Source organism: Macaca mulatta, chromosome 15, assembly GCF_049350105.2.
Source record: "Macaca mulatta isolate MMU2019108-1 chromosome 15, T2T-MMU8v2.0, whole genome shotgun sequence".
NCBI lineage: Eukaryota > Metazoa > Chordata > Mammalia > Primates > Cercopithecidae > Macaca > Macaca mulatta.
Window position 1 is genome coordinate 56,829,894 of NC_133420.1, and position 18,515 is coordinate 56,848,408.

Genomic DNA, 18,515 nt, shown 5'->3' on the forward strand with positions numbered 1-18,515 from the left:
TTTTAGTCTATAACCAATGTACCTTCAAAGGATGAGTTTTTTTTCCTCAAGTACCATGTCCCAAGGTGAGTCTTCCCGCGAACACTCCTTAAAATGATTCTAGTCTCCAAGCCATAAAACAGCACTGACCCGTTCTAGGACTTCTGCTAAGTGTCGGTTGAGTCGCTGTTCCCTCTTTCGAATTTTGTCAATATCCCACTGCAGGTCGTCAATCATGGATTCCAGGACAGACACTCGTGATTCAGCTGTCTCCACTTTACTCTGCAACTTGGAGAACTACATCCCAAAGACAGACATTTAGAAATATATAGCAAAAAAAGACCAAGTTAGAAAAGGACTGCCTAACATATGTAGCTTAAGTTCCAAATTCCACAATATTAACCCTTGCTTATGTGGAATTATATAGAAAAGAGACAAATAGAAGATGCTTCACCCTCTTCCCAATGCATGATTATAAAAATGAAATCATGGATTCCTCCAACAATTCTGGGTCAGTCATAATCATGAAAACTTTAAGTCTGAAGCCTGTAAGAACTCCCAAAGAAAAGACCACCAAAGATTCAACAATTTTTCTACCTCTGAAAAGCACCATTTCCCTGGACAGACTACAAACTTATAAAAATTTTGCATTTTTTAAGAGATAAAAGATAGTCTCTTTCGTTTTGTTAGATAAATATTTTTTTCAAAAAAACCATTTTTACCCCCAAATTTCTCTCTCCACATTCCCACAAAAGGTAATCCATTCAGCAAAAGGAAAACTTCCATACACTTTTTCAAGCTCTCCCCAGAGCAATCTGGAGTCAGATACAATACGGTATACATTATACTATAATCTAGAGTCAGATACTCTAGGAGCTATACACCAGCTAGCACTATTTAGTATTTTAACTACTAAACTATTACATGTTCACATTAATCTATATATACCCTTTGTGCTAGCTTTTAAAGTATGACACAAAAATCCTTTGAAAGTCCTCCCAACAAGAGGTGGGATCTTTGTTCCCTCCTCTTGAATCTGGGTCAACTTTAGAGACCCAATGGAAATGGCACTACATAATTTTGAGGCTATATCAGAAAGGCTATGAAGGTTCTACCTGGTGATCTTGGGATGCTCACTGGAAGAAGGCAGCCAACATGTAAAAATTCCAACCATCCTGAGACTACCATGATGAAGAAGCAACCTGTAGGTATCCCAGTGGACAATTAACCCAGCTGACAGGCAGCATCAACAGCCAGCCATGAGAGTCAACATGGACATCACACAGTTTAGCAAACAACTGCCCTCCAGGTTAGTAATACAATCTGAGATTTGCCAAAGGCCTAGAAAAGGAAGACCTCTCCATCTTGGTAGCACCTAGTCAGTGTCTTAAAACATGACAAAAATATTCTATTTTCTTACTAGACTCCAGTTTATTTATAAGGGCTGCTATATTCTAACCCCTTTGAAGGTCCAGGATAATCCATATGAATTAATAAATTCCCCAGATGATACTCATGCAACCAGCCCAGCCTAGACCTCAACACTGGAGTTTAGTAAACAAAGGCATATGAAGAACAAGAGCTTTGAAGTCAAACAGACCTATAGTCACAACACAGCTCAATCACTTTCTAGCTATGTGCCCTCAGAATAATCACTAACCTCTTTGAATTTATTTCTTCGGCAATAAAATGGGAGTTGTTTTGCCATTAGAGATAACAATCATAAAGTGCTTATATTCTAGGCACTGAGTAAGTGTAACTACTAAATTACTAATTAGCATGAGAATTCAGTGGCTAAACTAAGGTAGGGCAAATTCCAGTAGAATATATTTTGAACTAAATCAAAATGATAATCAGGAGTATCAGAAAAATCATTTAAGGCCTATCATCACTTTATCTTGATCATTTTGTGTAAACAAATAAATGTCCAAATCTTGGCGTGGTTTAACCATGGCATTATTTGTGCCCAAGTTTAGACTGAAAATTCACATTCCTCAAATTCCTAGGACATCATCAATACAGTAGGTTCTACTTCCCCATTCGCTGTTGAATTTCTACCACGCCATTCCTCAATAACATTATACAGTCTTTTATATTTAGGGTAATTCATTATTTGGAGGTGTGGAGTTGTGTTGTGTTTTGCAAAATCCCCTATGATAGGCCTTCTAGAGTAAGGTGATCTTTGAGGTGCTCAGAATTCTAAGTCAACGTCTGCCACAGCCCACTAGACACAGCCATCTCTCTTTTTTGGTTAAGTACCTCCTGAGACATGGTGCGATGCTTTTCCTGAAGAAGATCTGTCAATTCCTGTAGCCTCATATTCTCCTGTGCGAGGAAAGAGTTCAGCTCCTGCACTGCTTCCTCCACTATCAGATTATCTGGGGAAGAAGAACTATACTTTAGTTTAGCATCTACAGTGTCTTTTTTCTTATTTTTATTTTTTGAGATGGAGTCTCACTCTATCTCCCAGGCTGGAGTACAGTGGCGCAGTCTCGGCTCACTGCAACCTCTGCCTCCTGGGTTCAAGCCGATTCTCCTGCCTCAGCCTCCAGAGTGGCTGGGATTACAAGCCGGTGCCACCACACCTGGCTGATTTTTGTATTTTTAGTAGAGATAGGGGTTCACCATGTTGGACAGGCTGGTCTCGAACTTCTGACCTCAGGTGATCCACCCGCCTCAGCCTCCCAAAGTGCTGGGATTACAAGTGTGAGCCACCATGCCTAGCCTATAGTGTCAAATTTTAAAACTGTGTATCCTTGGCCAGGTATAGCAGTTCACGCTGTAATCCTAGCACCTTGGGAAGCCAAGGCAGGCCTATCACTTGAGGCCAGGAGTTTGAGACCAGCCTGAATAACAAAGCAAGAATCATATGCTCTTATCACATATTCTCATATCATATACTCTGAAACACTATGTTAGGAGCACTTCTGAAGCTCAAAAACCAAAATGTACACTACTATTTACAAAGCAGGTAGGTAAATCCATATAACTTATTACACTAAGTTAGTATGTTTAAAATTAGAGTTGCAAACACTATAGCTGAAATCCAAATGTTATTAAATGAAACCAGATACTCTCAGGATATATACCACCCATCAGAGGGAGTTATCAGGAAGAAAAACAGCTCTCTCATATCACCTCTTGGCATTACTCTTAGTATCAATACAGAACAGGCTGGTCATAGGGTGGTTTTCATGGCTTTCAATCTAGGATTGCCCATCAGAATCACTTGTGGAACTCTGAAAATAAACATTTTCCTAGGACCTACCTCACACCTAATAAGAACCTCCACGGGCAGAGCCAAAAATAAGAAAATGCTCAGAAAACTCACAAGATGATTCTGATTCATAACCTGAGTTAAGAAGTAGAGACTGAATTTTAGTCCTCTCAATATCCTAAGCACTGAGGACAGGGCCTAGAATACAATAAAAGCTCAATAAGTGTTTAGTGAATTTATAAACAAGCCCATAAATGCAATTATTTTTAATCAAAGAACAAACAAACATGTGAGGGGGGATGAACTTTCAAACAAGCTACAATTGATGCTATAATTCATACTTTATACGTCTTTATCTATTAGAAAGCTCAGCTTACCAATGGCAATTGCCTTTTGTTTTACAAATAATGGCATGGCTATTTGTAATGTTTCTACATTTAACTTAAACCTGACCTTAAAATGCATGCCATCAAATAGTAATTTTAAAGTTGTTTGATATACTACTCATTTTATTCCCTTTTTAAATAAAACAATTATTTAACTTGATATTCATTTATGAAATCAAGTTTCACACAGTCTATGCACATGGCATATTAATTATCCACAATACTAAAATTTAACAATACCTTCTAACTATTCAATTAGAGCTAAAGGAGAAAGAAGCATATGTGCATACACAAAGCACCATTATTTTATATTAGGTGAGAGGGAGGTTCATATCCACTCATTCCCCATTGACCAAACATCTACTAGATGCCAGATGCAGTGCCAGAAACTAGAGAAACAAAGAAGGGTGAGCCAAACCACTGAACCAAGACATAGTTTAGCTGGGGATATGCAAGTAGATGTAATATATGACCACAATAGTACAAAAGTCTGACAGGATATAAAACACACTGTTTAGAATGGTTATCTCTGAGAAATGAGAATGGGGAAACTTTTCTAGTCTACTTATTTGTATTTCTGACTTGTATATTTTTAAACAAGTATCTGTTTTCCTTATAAAACAGAAATACATAATCTAATGGAAAAGCAAAAGAAACCCTTGACCAATTTTTCACAGACCTTCTACAAGCTGCTTAATTCTGTTGACAACTTAGCCCAATTACCCTTAAAAGCAAAATTACAGAATAATACAATTCTTATATGCTCATCCAATGGTTTAACCTCCATTACATCCAACTTATTTCCTTCAGAAATGAAAGATTAAACATCTTAATGATAAGCAGGGAAATTAAGATATTACAACTAGACCATGATTATTATTGAAAACATGAAATCAAGGCATTTTTTTGCATTTGAGGAATGTATTTATGCCACAAATGACTAAAGATGTAATCTAGCTACACAAATACTTTACTGTACAAATATAAATTTTTGCATTAACTCTGAGTAACACAATTATTCCAAATAATTATTTTATTTCAAATAGACACTCTTTCATCCATAGAATATTTTCTAATCATCTTTTTAACCATGCAGACCATCTGTGAACTCTAAAACCTGCACGAACTCTTTTTAAAAACATTAGAGATAATGAAAAATAAAAAAGTTAAGTAGAAATTAACTTTTTCAAGTCAAAATTCAGTATCTAATAAGAAATCACTAAATAATTGTTATTTAAAATAAATTATCACTATAAATCAACAGCCTACATACACTATAAAAATATCCAGACATCAGAACTGTTTATTAAATAATTAAGTTAATTCTGCTATTTACAAAACTGTGATTAATAATCAGTATAGAACTGATAAACTCTTTCCTCAGCTTATTAAAGGACTGCCATTGGCTCAAAATGAGAAGCATTGATAAAAGATTAATATGCCATAAAGAAGACATTACCAGTAACATTGAAGGTTAGAATTTTAAGAAATTTAATTAAAATATGTCGTCCAGGTACAGTGGCTCATGTCTGTAATCCCAACACTTTGGGAGGCCAGAAGGGAGGATCTCTTGAGGCCAAGTTTGAGACCATCTGGCAGCATACCAAGAATTCCTCTCTACAAAAAGGTTAAAATATTAGCCAGGTGTGGTAGAACATGCCTACAGTCCTAGCTACTCGGAAGCTGAGGCAGAAAGATTGCTTGAGTTTGAGGATGCAATGGGGTATGATGGTGCCATAGTGCTCCAGCCTGGGTGACAGAGTGAAACTTTATCTCTTAAAAAGTAAATAATAAATAAATAAAAATAAACACGTAAGCTTGCAAACTACAAATTAGCATGCAAAAATGAGTTCTTATTCCTCCTCCACTACTCCCGGCCTCCGGGGTCTTGCCTCACCTCCACTGTTTAGCTTCCGGGATAAGAGTTCCACTTTTTCTTGCAATTTATCATAGACAGTCACAATCTGGGACACGGCTCGGCGGGAAGACTCCACACGTTCCTGCAGCTGAGACTCCATCTCTTCACTGGAACTGCTGGCCAAAGTAGCAAGGAAAGAGAAAGCTGGCTCTTGCCCTTCCCCTGAGGACACAGGGGGAAAAAAAGAAGCCCCCCAAAATTATAAATTGGAAATAACAAAATCCATTTTTTTCCCTCAAATGGAAAGCCTCAAAGCCGAGCTCTACTTCAAAAACCCAGATAGCATGCAGTGATAGAATCCACCACAAATACTTGCCTCTCTCTCGGTCATCTTTACGTTCCTGATTGCTATCAGAGTCTGGTTCTGGTTCAGGCACAACAAGGGCTTTCCGTTCTGTGAGTAGGTCTCCCAAGCCCTGCTCCAGATCATAACGTTTAAGGATGATACGGATGTTTTCATCAAACTGGAGAAGGGTAGGTACAATTATGAAGAAACAAAGAACACAACTTTGGAAATGAAGAGAACAGTAAGGAGAACTAAATTGGTCAAATAAAAATCTGAGCAAATAAACAAGTTAGCTACCTGACTCCAGTATCGGTTGACAATCAATAGTGAGGCATCATCAGTGGCCTGTCGTCGTTCCAGTTTTTCAATGTGCTCACGAAGTTCATCTTCAATGGCCTGCCGCTGATCCAACATTTCTGCCAGCTTGCGATTTTTGGTTTGCAGTGTTCGAATGTCTAGCTCCTCCTGCCCAGTAAACCAATCGTATTAGTCTCCACAAAGAAATTAGAAAAATGAGCCATTAAACTCAACAAGGTCACAATAATTCATTAGTTATTTCCTATGAATAAAACTACTGACTTTTGAAAAATCTTACAAGTAATTAAATAAGTAGAAGCCGAAGAGATAAACAACAGGTATACGATGGTGTGAGGAAAGAATAACACACACAAATGCACCAGAACCTCAACCACACCCATCTCGCTGTTCTAGTCACATGAACATCTACAAAGTAATGCTACTTTAAGGCCACCACCCAGCTAGATCACCCTTTACTCCAATCAACACTGTCATCTATCTCCTAAGCACCATCTTTCCTTCATTAAAGACTCCAGCACCTGGGTCCTTGTCTATCCCAGTTCCTGCTAATATATCTGGTGACTTCACCATACATGTGGACAAACCATCTAATCCTCTAGCATCTAGGCTGTCAGTTTTTCCAGTTCCTCCACTCCAATGATTATCTCCTCCACCGTGCTTCAGCCATGCATTTCAAAATACACATCTCAGACTTTTGTCCTTATCTAGAACTGTACCACATCCAAAATCTTAAATTCCAACTTCCCATTCCCTGAGTAATACCACATCTTTGCACGTATCTCACGCCCTTAACCCAATATACCAATCCCTTTACCTCATTTAGATCTCCAGAATGTTGAATTCTTTTCTTTCTCCTTTTTGGTCTCCTTCTATCTCCGCTACCTTCCATATCTTAATCATATGCTATATCGTACATTCCTTCAAACACCTGCCTAACAGCCTCCTCGGTTCTCTGCCCTTAATCCTTTTATTCTACCTCTGTGAACAAACCCCAATCTGAATTAATCCAGATATTTGGCTATTCCATTCCTGTACCCAGTATGCTGAGACTTCTAGAGAATTTCATCAAACCACAGAAACCGGTGCCTTTACAAAATGAATTCTGAACCTAACCAGATCTTACAATTTGTCCAGAAATCTTTATCAAGTGAGCTATCTCCCATTCTCCATCAAGGCAACATCAACGTCTACCAAACCTTGCCTCCTTTTACATCATACAAAACAGACGGCTTTACTTCCTATTTTAATGAGAAAACAGAAGCCATCAGATGGGAAACACCTCAATTCCCCATCTCTTTGACCCATTCACACAATTATGCACACATTCTTAAAACCTCAGCTTGTGCTCAGGATCCTGTTCTCTTCTGTCTCTACAAAACCCTCACTCCATTAGTAATTTCACATCCCTCTCAATATTTTTCTCTCTCCAGCTCCTTCCCTAGGACAAGCCAGGGAGGGGTTGGTGGGAGGTGGGACAGGGAGATATAACAAGCAAAGAACCAGCATGTGGAAAAATATTCTTACTTTTCTGAGGAATTAATGAAATCAGTATTTTAAAGTAACAATTGTTTATTAAACCACCCATTTTTGTTTCATTTTTCTCTTTTCCATTTTAGTTAAAACATTCCTAATATGCCAAAGTAGTACACAGTTTTCCCACTGTACCAGTTTATTAACACTATTAATAAACTATATCCTTAAACTTTTCTCTGAACGTTGCCTTTCCCTTCTTGCTCTAACCAAAACCTGGATGAGAAACTGTTTCCCTGCAGGCTTCTCCAGTGGTGGCTGTTTCTCTTCCACACCCCTTGAAGCCAGAGAGAGATGAATATCCTCCTTATTTTCCATTGCCACTTCCAGGCCATTACCCCACCTTCCTCCCTAAAACCTCCTACCTCTGCAGCTCATGCCACTAGCCTATACCACCTGCTGCCATGCTCTGTTGAATTCATCTATAAATGCCCACGTCGTTTCCTCACATTTCTCAAAGATTCAGCACCTAGCTTATTATCACTCTCCAATACTTTTCCTGTCATCATTCTTAAATGATTTCAATACCCACACAAATCATCTTTCCTGTACTTGAATCATCAAGTCATTGACCTCCTCTTCACCAGTGATCTTGTCCTCTACCTCCTTCAGCCACCAACTCCCACATTTAGTCTTACTTGTACCTACATGTCGTCTATAAGTTCAATTTCAAACACCTCATTCTTCACAACTACCACTATTTTTCCAGCTCACTCTCTCCAGTTTCCTTACTCCAAAAATTCCTCAAACTCTCCAGGATCTACCATCCATTGGTCCTATACCTTTCACTTCTCTCACTTCCTTCTTTACTGAACTTAAATTCCATGATTAGTCATTATATAGTAATCTACTTTACAGCGATACTCCTTTAAAGCATTGTCTCTACTCTCTTTTCCCTAATTCCTCTCCTCTCATATTCTCTTAAGCTCACTGAAAACAGGCTGCTATCCCCACTATTCCACCAACACAGGTGTTTTGGTATCTCCAATGAACTCTTTATTATTAAATATAATATCTCATTCCTCCCTTTACTCCCTTTGTTCCAACTGAAACCTGAATGAGAACACATCAGCAGCACCTAATCAGCTCCTTCTTGAAATACTTTCTTCATTGGGCTTCTAGGAATCCAATCTCTCTTACTATCCTCTTACCTCATTGGTCCCTCTTTATTTGTATCTTTGATCAGTCCTTTCTTATCTCCTTGACATGAAAATATTGTAGTGCCCCAACAGACCTCTTTATTTATGCTTATTCCTTAAAGAAATCTGTAGTCTCATAGATTTAAACACAACTTACAAAATGATGATTCCCAAATGTACAGCTTTAGCTCAGACCTCTCTCCAGCATCCAGCTTATTAACTACTTATCCATTCAGAGGTCAATATCTCAAACTTATATGTCCCAAATCAAACCAAACACAATTCATCCTCCATGACTCCCAAAAATCTGCACCTCTCATACATTTCTCTAGCTCAGTAAGTAAAAACTCCATTACTTCCAAAATCCTGGGGCGATCCTCCCTCCTATCTTTCATGTGAGTTATCCAATCCATCAGCAGATCTTATCCATGCTACCTCCACAGTGGTCCAAGCCACCGTGATTTCTCATTAAGATTACTACAAAGGCCTCCTATAGCAAAAACTCTGTGCTAAGTCCTATCAGCCTGCCAGATTCAGCACAGCTGTGGTGGACAGCTCCATTGACGCTGCCAGTGTTCCCACTTCAAGTACACTTTGGAGACTCAGTTTTTCTGTCCCACAATCACAGCTGGCTCATAACAGCAATCTCAAAATGCACAGGAGGTACTGCTTTCAATGGCAACCTTCAAGCAATTGGAGCAGGGATCAGTGGATACATGCCTCAGATCCCTACCTCTGGAGAAATGGAGTTATAGGGAAAGAGAGTCAGAAGGAGTGAAGAAAAAACTCTGCTAACTGGCCTCTTGTTTATAACCCTTGCTCTTCTATAGTCTCCAAACACAAGTCAGAGCATATTACTCCCCTACTTAAGACTATCCAATGCCTCCTCGTTGCCTCTGGATAAAGTCCACAGTGGGGTGTGTGCTATGTGCTTCCCATAAGTATGCTGTTATCCCTATGAACAGCACATATCCCACTCTAAACAGTCTATTCCCTTGTCAGTGCTACCCTACAAATTAAAGTCTAGGGGATGTTTTCAATATAAAGCACAGTGTCTGGCAAATAACAAATACTCAACAAATATTTATATATTGAGTGAACAAATGCCTTTGGAATGCATGATGTAAGGCAATGCTAAGACAAAAATCACCTCCTGCCAGCAATATTAAGTACCAGAACCCCAGGAAGCTTCAGGAATGACACTCCATCAACAACTCACTATGTATGTTCCTATTATTCTGACTCCAAAAAAAAAAAAATCAACCTCTCTAAAATAAACCTCAGTCTCAAAATCAAATAAGTAATAGATGTGGTTTTGCAAGCCATACAAACGTAAGGCATTTTAACATCACATCCCCATGTCTGATTTTCAAAAGCAAAATCTTGATGTAGATCAAAACCTGTAAACTTCTGATGTCTAACAGATACATAACATTACTAGGAGATTTTTGGTATATAATACTCATTTTGTCAGCTCCATAAGAGCAAGGATAATATCTATGTTATGCACCATTATATTATCTAGCCCAATACTAGCTATGAATGGCTCACATTTATTGACTATTTACTATATTAAATGCAAAGTCTTAGCCCTTAACAGGGACTCTCATTTTATCTGCATAAAAATCTAACGTAGCAGATACTTTAATTATATTTTACAGACAAGAAAACAGGCAAAGGAAGGATAACACAAGGTCAGCCAGCTAGGAAGTGGTACAGCTCAGAGTCAACCCCAGGCAGTCTGGTCTCAGACTCTCATTCTTCACCACACTCTCAATGATTGCTAAACTGTCTCTTAGAATCTGGTACTGACTTTCTCAGTGAATGCAAAATAAATGTGTATCTTCCTACTGCTAAATACCTATACTTAACGTTGTATCAGGCACCACATTCCCAGATTCTCAAAAGAATGTAAGTACACCTTGAAAACAAACAACAACTGTCAATCTACCTCTCCTCCAGAACTGACTACCACATCATTTTGCCTACTTTCAGCCTGTTTTATCTCCCTCTTCTTTTCAAACAGCTTCCCCACACTCCAGAAAGCTTCCGTGAATTTTTAGTTTCAAGTTGCAACTGACAGAAGAAAAACACACTTTCATAGCACTGTTTCCTCATACCGTTGAAGAGACACCTCCTAGCTTAATTGTTTCCACTGTGGTCCCTGAATCTTCAACAGCTGCCTTCTTCTCAGGAGGCATGGAGGTGCCAGGTTCTCCAGCTGCTCTTTTATTTCCAATTCCTGACATTTTGGCAGCAGATGACAGCGGTTATCCTGACAGAGAAAAAAAAAAAAAAGGCAGAAACTGACATAATATACGTAAGGAAAGCAACAATAGAGTAAAAACTAGAAATTTTTCTGACCAACCCTTTAACCTGGATCCATTAATTCCACAACTATCTCCATATTCCTCTTGGAGGAAAAAAAAATTAAATTGTAGAGTAAAAATCAAGGCGGGTCGGGCGCGGTGGCTCACGCCTGTAATCCCAGCACTTCGGAAGGCCAAGGTGAGCGGATCACGAGGTCAGGAGATCGAGATCATCCTGGCTAACACGGTGAAACCCCCGTCTCTAATAAAAATACCAAAGATTAGCCGAGCGTGGTGGCGGGCGCCTGTAGTCCCAGCTACTCGGGAGGCTGAGGCAGGAGAATGGCGTTAACCCGGGAGTCAGAGCTTGCAATGAGCCGAGATCGCGCCACTGCACTCCAGCCTGGGCGACAGAGCGAGATTCCATCTCAAAAAAAAAAAAAAGTCAAGGCTAAATTTACATGAAAATAAATTTCTAAATAGGATGGTGATAAGAAATGAGACAATGGGCAAAGGGTGAAGAGACCAAAACTAAAGTTCTGGAATCTCCCTTCCTGTAATGCCAAAATCAGAAAAGGGCAGTTTGATTATGCCAGAAGTTAACACTACAGTGTTGGAAGAATCACAGAGCTAAAAGAGATCTGTGAAACGCCTACTCAAGTCATTAATATTAGACAAGTCAGTTATCATCTCTGAGCCTCAGTTTCCTAACCTAGGAATAAATAACCACAGTATACACTTCCTATGCTTATTTTTTTTTTAAAAAAAGGATGATATAATTATAGAAAGAACTTGGCACAATGCCGAACACAAAGTAAGCACTCAGAAACCCCAGCTCTTCTTTTAACCTTTGCAGTGTCTCCCCTATTTCCAAACGCTCTCTCCACTGTTTTGTGCAACCCTACCGAAGTCAGACCTGGGTGTGAATCCCAGTTCTGCCTCTTAGAGGCCGTGTTGCTTTGAAACAGTGAATTCGCCAAGAATTTCAGTTTCCTCAACTGCACAATATTAACGAAAATATTTTTCCTTTGCCCTGCCTACCTCCCAGGGTGCTCAAAGGAGGCGGAATGGATGCTAAAGCACTTTGGCTACTTCAGGAGGCAACCCAGCCATCACCGAGACTAACAAGACTACTCTGCTTTCAATTCAAGCTCCAGAAGAGGACTATCGCTGGCAACAACCTGAGTAGGACCTCGCCTGGAGAGAGAAGTGACAGAAGCAGAACAAGGCTGCAATCCAACTCGCGAAAAGCCAAAGACCTCGGCCTCCGCGTGGATAATTGCAGGCCATGAGACTGACGGCCCCAGAACCGGAGAGGGTGGAGACTCCTGAGGCCCGGCACAGCATGTTGGGCCCCAAGCGGGATCTAACCTAAGTTCTTTGAACTGGCGCTGCGCAGGAATAAAACTCACAGCAGTTACTCACCAAGGCCCGTGCAGCGATTCCAGCGCTCACCCTTGACCCGCGGCGGAGACGGGGCAGAACTTCCGGGAGGCGGGGCCACGGAGAGGAAAAAGGGAAAGAAAAAAGGAAGTCGCTTCAACCCAGCCCACAGGACTATGAGACCCCGCCGGGCGGAAGTGACGTAAGAGGGCTCGAGAAGCTTGAGCAAGCCCCGCCTCTCTAACAACGCTGGGCAAGCGCAGGACCATCTCTTGGCTACTACCTCCAAGAGTATACCCGGGCCTCGCTGATACCCGACGGCGAGCCCTTGACTTTTGTGACTTGTTGACCTTTGCTACTGCGATCTGTTTTTTCTGCTGGGATAAAGTTGCTCATTCTGTTGCTTGTCATTGGGGTTGCTATCACTCGTTCAGACGGCCGATTGGCTGATGGTCCCGTCAATCTCCAGGGAAATTACTAGCCTCAGACAACTCAGAAAATTGTTCGTTGGTGCCCCTTCGTGCTGAAATGAAGAGTTCTGGAGAGAATCTGAGGGATTTGAGGAATTTCAGATCTTGGGGATTTTTCCCCCGCACAGGGAACGGTATTCTGCCCTGTCTACACATTAGAATCGCTTTAGGGAGTTTTGGTCCCTCTAGGGTAGGGCCTGGACAAAAGCTTTTTTAAAAAAGCGTTCCCTTCATTTCCTCCTCCCAAACCCCACATTTCCACCCGCTAGATTCTAATGCGTAAACAGGATTGACAACTACTGCTCTTGTGCTTTTTTGGGAACAAGAAATGGTCCAGGAAAAAGATAAACGCCAATTAGTCTCTGATCTCAGTACTAGTCTATTTTAAGCTAATTAAGCATTGATTTTTTTTTTTAAGTTTATGACAAACTGCTATTTTCCATTCAGTTAAGCTAAATGCGCTTTAATGATAGGACGGTAATTAATCTAACCTATTAATGAAAAGCTGTATGCCTCGCAGAACTGTGATAAACTACCTAATGACGTCAGCTAAGGGTCTAGAAATGGAAGAATGATTGCTATATCTTTTTTTAAAAATAGAATTTAGGCATCTTGGGGAAAAAGAACCTAATCTACACTGGATTTCTGGTAGTGTGAAGACTTTTGTCCCTGTACCTGTTGGGGCTTACCTGTAAATGAAGTAAGATGGTCAACACCAGGAAAACAAGTATTCCTGGTGCCTGGCAGTAGAACACCTTGACTATGTTGGAAAGAATTAACTGGCCCCGAGTGGACTTCACATTTCATTCCGTGAAGCGGGAGCCTGAGAGCATGTGAGTGGGGACCCACCTGCCGAAAAGCATTGTATGAGACAATGACACTCATTCTCTCATCTTCCTTGGTTCCTCTACTCTTAGCAAGCCTTTCATTCATAGAACTACTGAATGGCAAGGAATGGTTTCTCTAGCCCAGAGCTTGTAAACTAGAGGTTCACAGACTGCATTTAGCCAACAGTTATGCTTTGTTTATTTTAGACAGTATTGGCTGTCCTGGGTGGTTAAAAACAAGAACAAAAATGAACTTAGTTGCCAACATTTAAAATATGGCTATTTTACATAAAAATACAAATTATCAGTTTCTCTGGAAAATGTTGACGATCTTGCAACAGAAGGGTTATATTTTTGCATGATCACATTGCTTAGAGCAGAGTAGTGGCTTTTTTTTTTTTTTTTTTTTTTTTCTCGAGACAGAGTCTTACTCGGTTGCCCAGGCTGATAGTGCAGTGGCACGATCTCGGCTCACTGCAAACTCCACCTCACAGGTTCCAGCAATTCCCACGCCTCAGCCTCCCAAGTGGCTGGGACTACAGGCACACGCCACCACACCTGGCTAATTTTTGTGTTTTTAGTAGAGATGGGGTTTCACCATGTTGGCCAGGCTGGTCTCAAACTCCTGACCTCGGGCGATCCACCCACCTCAGCCTCCTAAAGTGCTGGGATTACAGGCGTGAGCCACTGCTACTGGCAATGAGCCATCGCGCTTGGCGTGGCTTCTCTTTTATTAATAGATCGTGTTATTCTTGTTTACCATAATCCCCACTATTCTTTACTGGTTCCTTAGCACTAGTATAGTTTGAGTATCATCACTTGTGTGTTATATTGTGATAAATCAATTGCTGGTACTGTGTCTGGTGGACATTACTGGTGATCTACCCAACATCCATTCACCTTCCCTCACCTTAGCAGAACCAGGATTTTTTTCATGTATCCATGTAGCACTTTGATTCCATAAGTCTTAAGGAAAACTGATTTCACCCCAATCTCCCAGGATTATCTTAAATACTAAGTTCCGTTTCCCAAGCCAAAGTCCTAGTCAGCAATTGACAGTTTAATCAGGGTGAATTTCTTTGAATAGTAGAACTGAAGCAGTTTCTTATCTTCCAGATTTTTTGTGTGAGGCTGAAACTGTTGGAGGCTTCCTGCTACCATTCTTGAGAATGGAGCGACCACACAGGGGTGAGCAGAACAAAGAGAATCTCAGGGAAATGGAGCCACATCAACTGAGTTAGGTCACCCCTAACTTCAACCCACACTTAAGAGTGTTAGAGAAGATTCTATAAAGAAAGCAGACTTTTCTAGTACCTTTCAATTCTTACCATGCAGGTAACCATATTCTCTAGCAACTGGGATATATGTCTTTCTCAAAAGTTCCAATTATGTAACACCTTCACAAGTGTCACAGCTCTCTAGAAAATAAAATCAACTCTGTGTGTGTGTGTGTGTGTGTGTGTGTGTGTGTGTGTGGAGAGAGAGAGAGAGAGAGAGAGATTTGAGAAAGAGAGAGAGAGACACTATAAGGAATTGGCTCACAAGACTGTGGTGGCTGGATAAACCAAAATCCACAAAGCAGGGTTGCAACCTGGAGCCCCAGGAAAGATTTGCAGTTTGAGTCTAAAGGCAGTCTGCTGGCAGAATTCCTTCTTGCTCAGGGGAGGTTAGTCTTTGTTCTGTCAAGGCCCTCAACTGATTGGATGAGGTCTACCTACATTTTGGAGAGTAATCTGCTTTAGTCTACCAATTTAAATATCAATCTCATCCAAAAAAATCCACATTCACAGAATCATCCAGAATAATGTTTCACCAACTATTTGGGCACAGTGGCCCAGCAAAGTTGCCACATAAAATTAACCATCATAGTAGGTAACCATATTCTGCAGCTACTGGTGAGATCTGTCTTTTCTGAAAGCCTCAGTCAGCCATCTGACATCTTCACAGTAGCCTGTCTCATTCTAGAGAATTGGGAAAATAGATGAAGAGGAGGATAGCAGAGATCTCTCTCATTGAACACATTCCCCATTCATTTCTGACCAGCCACTTCTGACTGACCACTTCTGACCATTCACTTCTGTTCACCATCTTAATCAAGAGAAAAAGGAATATCCCTGGAAAAATAAGTTTTTCCCTCACTTATAAATGGGAAAACAGCATTAGCAATGATAAAAAGAATACTTAATATTTTATTTCACTTTTAAAGTCTCACTGATTGTATCAAAAACACAATTTAAGCAAATAGTAATCTTTTCTAAAATGAGAAAACAGACTCAGATTTTAAGTGATTTTTTTTTCAAATGATTTAATGAGTAGTTGTTGAAGGACCTAAGTCATTTGACTTCCAGCCGGTCTTCATTAACTACCCAGTTCTGCCACCAGGTGGCATAAGGCAACACGCCTCCTTCCCCAGTTCCCCTCCTAAAGCTTTGGTTGCAGAGTACTACGCATCAGTCATGCCCTGTCTTCACCTTAACTCTTAGAAACCTGGACAACTCCTGAGGGTAGGCTTAATGCTCTCAAAATGAACAAAATTCAGATATTTTGGATTTTTGTTTATTTTTTTTCTACACTCGTTAAAAATGTTTTGTTCTAAGATTGTTATATCTCCATGCATTCCAATATTCCATGAACTCTGGATTGGATTGTGTGCCAGACATAATTTAGGAACTCCCTTATTTTAAACAAGTTGTATTTTATTTAGCATGATATCACTTGTTTAACAGAAACATTTAGATACCATAGCCCTTGCTTTAGACTTGCTGAATGAGAATTTCCAGGGGAAAGCTCTCTGAAAATGCAAGTTCTTACTTTTGTAATTATACTTCCTATCTGGGCACGTTTAAGGAACGCTGCTCTAGGTAGTGATGTCCAGGTCCACCTGAGAGTGTTCTACAAAACCAAGCCCCCTCCTCTTGTCCTCAGCTTTCCCTTCTCCTACCATTCACCCCCACCACACCTTTCTCCTTCATTTCCATACCCCTGCCTCCTTCTCCCCAGATCACCTGGCCCACTATGCTACATCATGCTCAGCCCTCTTACTTTGCAATTTCTGGAGACCAGGGAGGTGGCTTACTCAGGGGAGCTAGAGCCAGGTCTCTCTTTTTTAAAGAGTGAGGACAAGATGTCCTAGCAGTCTATGGAAACATAAGAGCTAATTGGTAGTCACAGATTGTCAGAGGAGCCCCATTTAGTTTAATGCTCTCTTAAAAAGCTGAGAGAAGGCCAGATGCGGTGGCTCATGCCTGTAATCCCAGCACTTTAGGAGGCCAAGGTGGGTGGATCACCTGAGGTCAGGAGTTCAAGACCAGCCTGGCCAACGTGGTGAAACCCCGTCTCTACTAAAAATACAAAATTAGCTGGGCATGGTGGTGGTTGGCTGTAATTCCAGCTACTCAGGAGGCTGAGGCAGGAGAATCACTTGAACCTGGGAGGCGGAGGTTGCAGTGAGCCGAGATCGCACCATTGCACTCCAACCTGGGCAAAAGGAGTGAAACTCCATCTCAAGAAAACAAAACAGCAAAAAAAAGCTGAGAGACACCATGCAGCTATAAAAAAGAATGAGAGCATGTCATTTGCAGGGACATGGATGCAAGTGGAGGCCATTATCCTTAGTAAACTAACACAGGAACAGAAAACCACACGTTCTGCCTTATAAATAGGAACTAAATGATGAGAACACATGGACACAGAGAGAGGAACAACACAAACCAGGGCCTAGTGAAGGGTGGGAGGAGGGAGAGAATCAGAAAAACAACTAATGAGTACTAGGCTTAATATCTGGATGATCAAATAGTCTGTACAACAAACCCCCATGACAAATTTACCTATGTAACAAACAGCACATGTGCCTCCGAACTTAAAAAAAAAAAAAGCTGAGAAGTATCTACGTTACAATCATAGAATTGGTCTTTTATGTCCTTATGCCCAGCCATGTGACAGTCTATGTTTGGGTTTCTGATATTTTTATCATTTGTATTTCTATTATGCTTTTGTGCTGGCTATGATTCCTTCATTAGAGGATGAGAATTTGGAAAGCAGAAACCAGGTTGTCTTTGTGAATTTTCACAGGTAGGTCTACTCTTCCATATTACTGTTACTGTGCAACTAGAAACCCACCTGACCTTGGAGGAGAAAGAACAGCATCACTGAAATGCTTACATCAGGCATTGGGGATGGGAGTACAGCAAGTAATTACAAAGGTAAGATATGGAATTTCCATTTCCAGAAGCAGGGCATGACCATCTTTCAGAAAACAAGCTGAGGAGTAAAACTGGATTTCAACTGAGGGCATTTGTCAAACTAGGTAAAGGAGAATTTAGGTTTTCATGGCCTTGGTAGGCAAGCAGGACAGGAGACAAAGCCCAAGGACTATTACTATTGGGTGCATATTAGAGACCCCTCCCCATACAAGCAAGGTAGAAACAACTACTTCCAACTGACAGAAAATTGCCTGTCTCAAACTTTGGTATAAATATTTTTGATGACTGATACAGAATTCTAGAAGGCACTTAAAAAGAGTTTCCAGAAATGTGGAGAAATAGACGAAGGGCACAAAGAGGCCAGGGCGGTGCCTATGATCTCACTTTTACTTTTAAAACTTAAAAAATGCAATAAATCTTATACTAACCCTGGGTACTTGTGTTTATTTAGTACAAATCTGAGTACAGATTTTGGGGCAACGGTACCTAATTAGGCACACCCAGGCACATCCTGACTTACTCCTGGAGCTTATAGGAGTTCCAAGAAAATC

General features: G+C 40.5%; 1 protein-coding gene across 7 annotated transcripts in view; it reads right to left on the bottom strand.

The window, feature by feature from the left end:
• The window catches only part of RNF20 (ring finger protein 20), an 83,715-nt gene that overhangs the window by 15,927 nt on the left and 49,273 nt on the right, over positions 1-18,515 (bottom strand). For 2 of the 7 annotated variants that reach the window (XM_077965434.1, XM_028834376.2), the window contains exons 2-7: positions 10,894-11,048; positions 6,084-6,251; positions 5,817-5,964; positions 5,480-5,662; positions 2,239-2,357; positions 130-276 (exon numbers count right to left, since the gene is read on the bottom strand). In XM_077965434.1, coding sequence (XP_077821560.1) covers positions 130-276; positions 2,239-2,357; positions 5,480-5,662; positions 5,817-5,964; positions 6,084-6,251; positions 10,894-11,022 — 894 coding nt within the window. In that variant the 5' untranslated portion in view covers positions 11,023-11,048. 7 annotated transcript variants of the gene reach the window in all.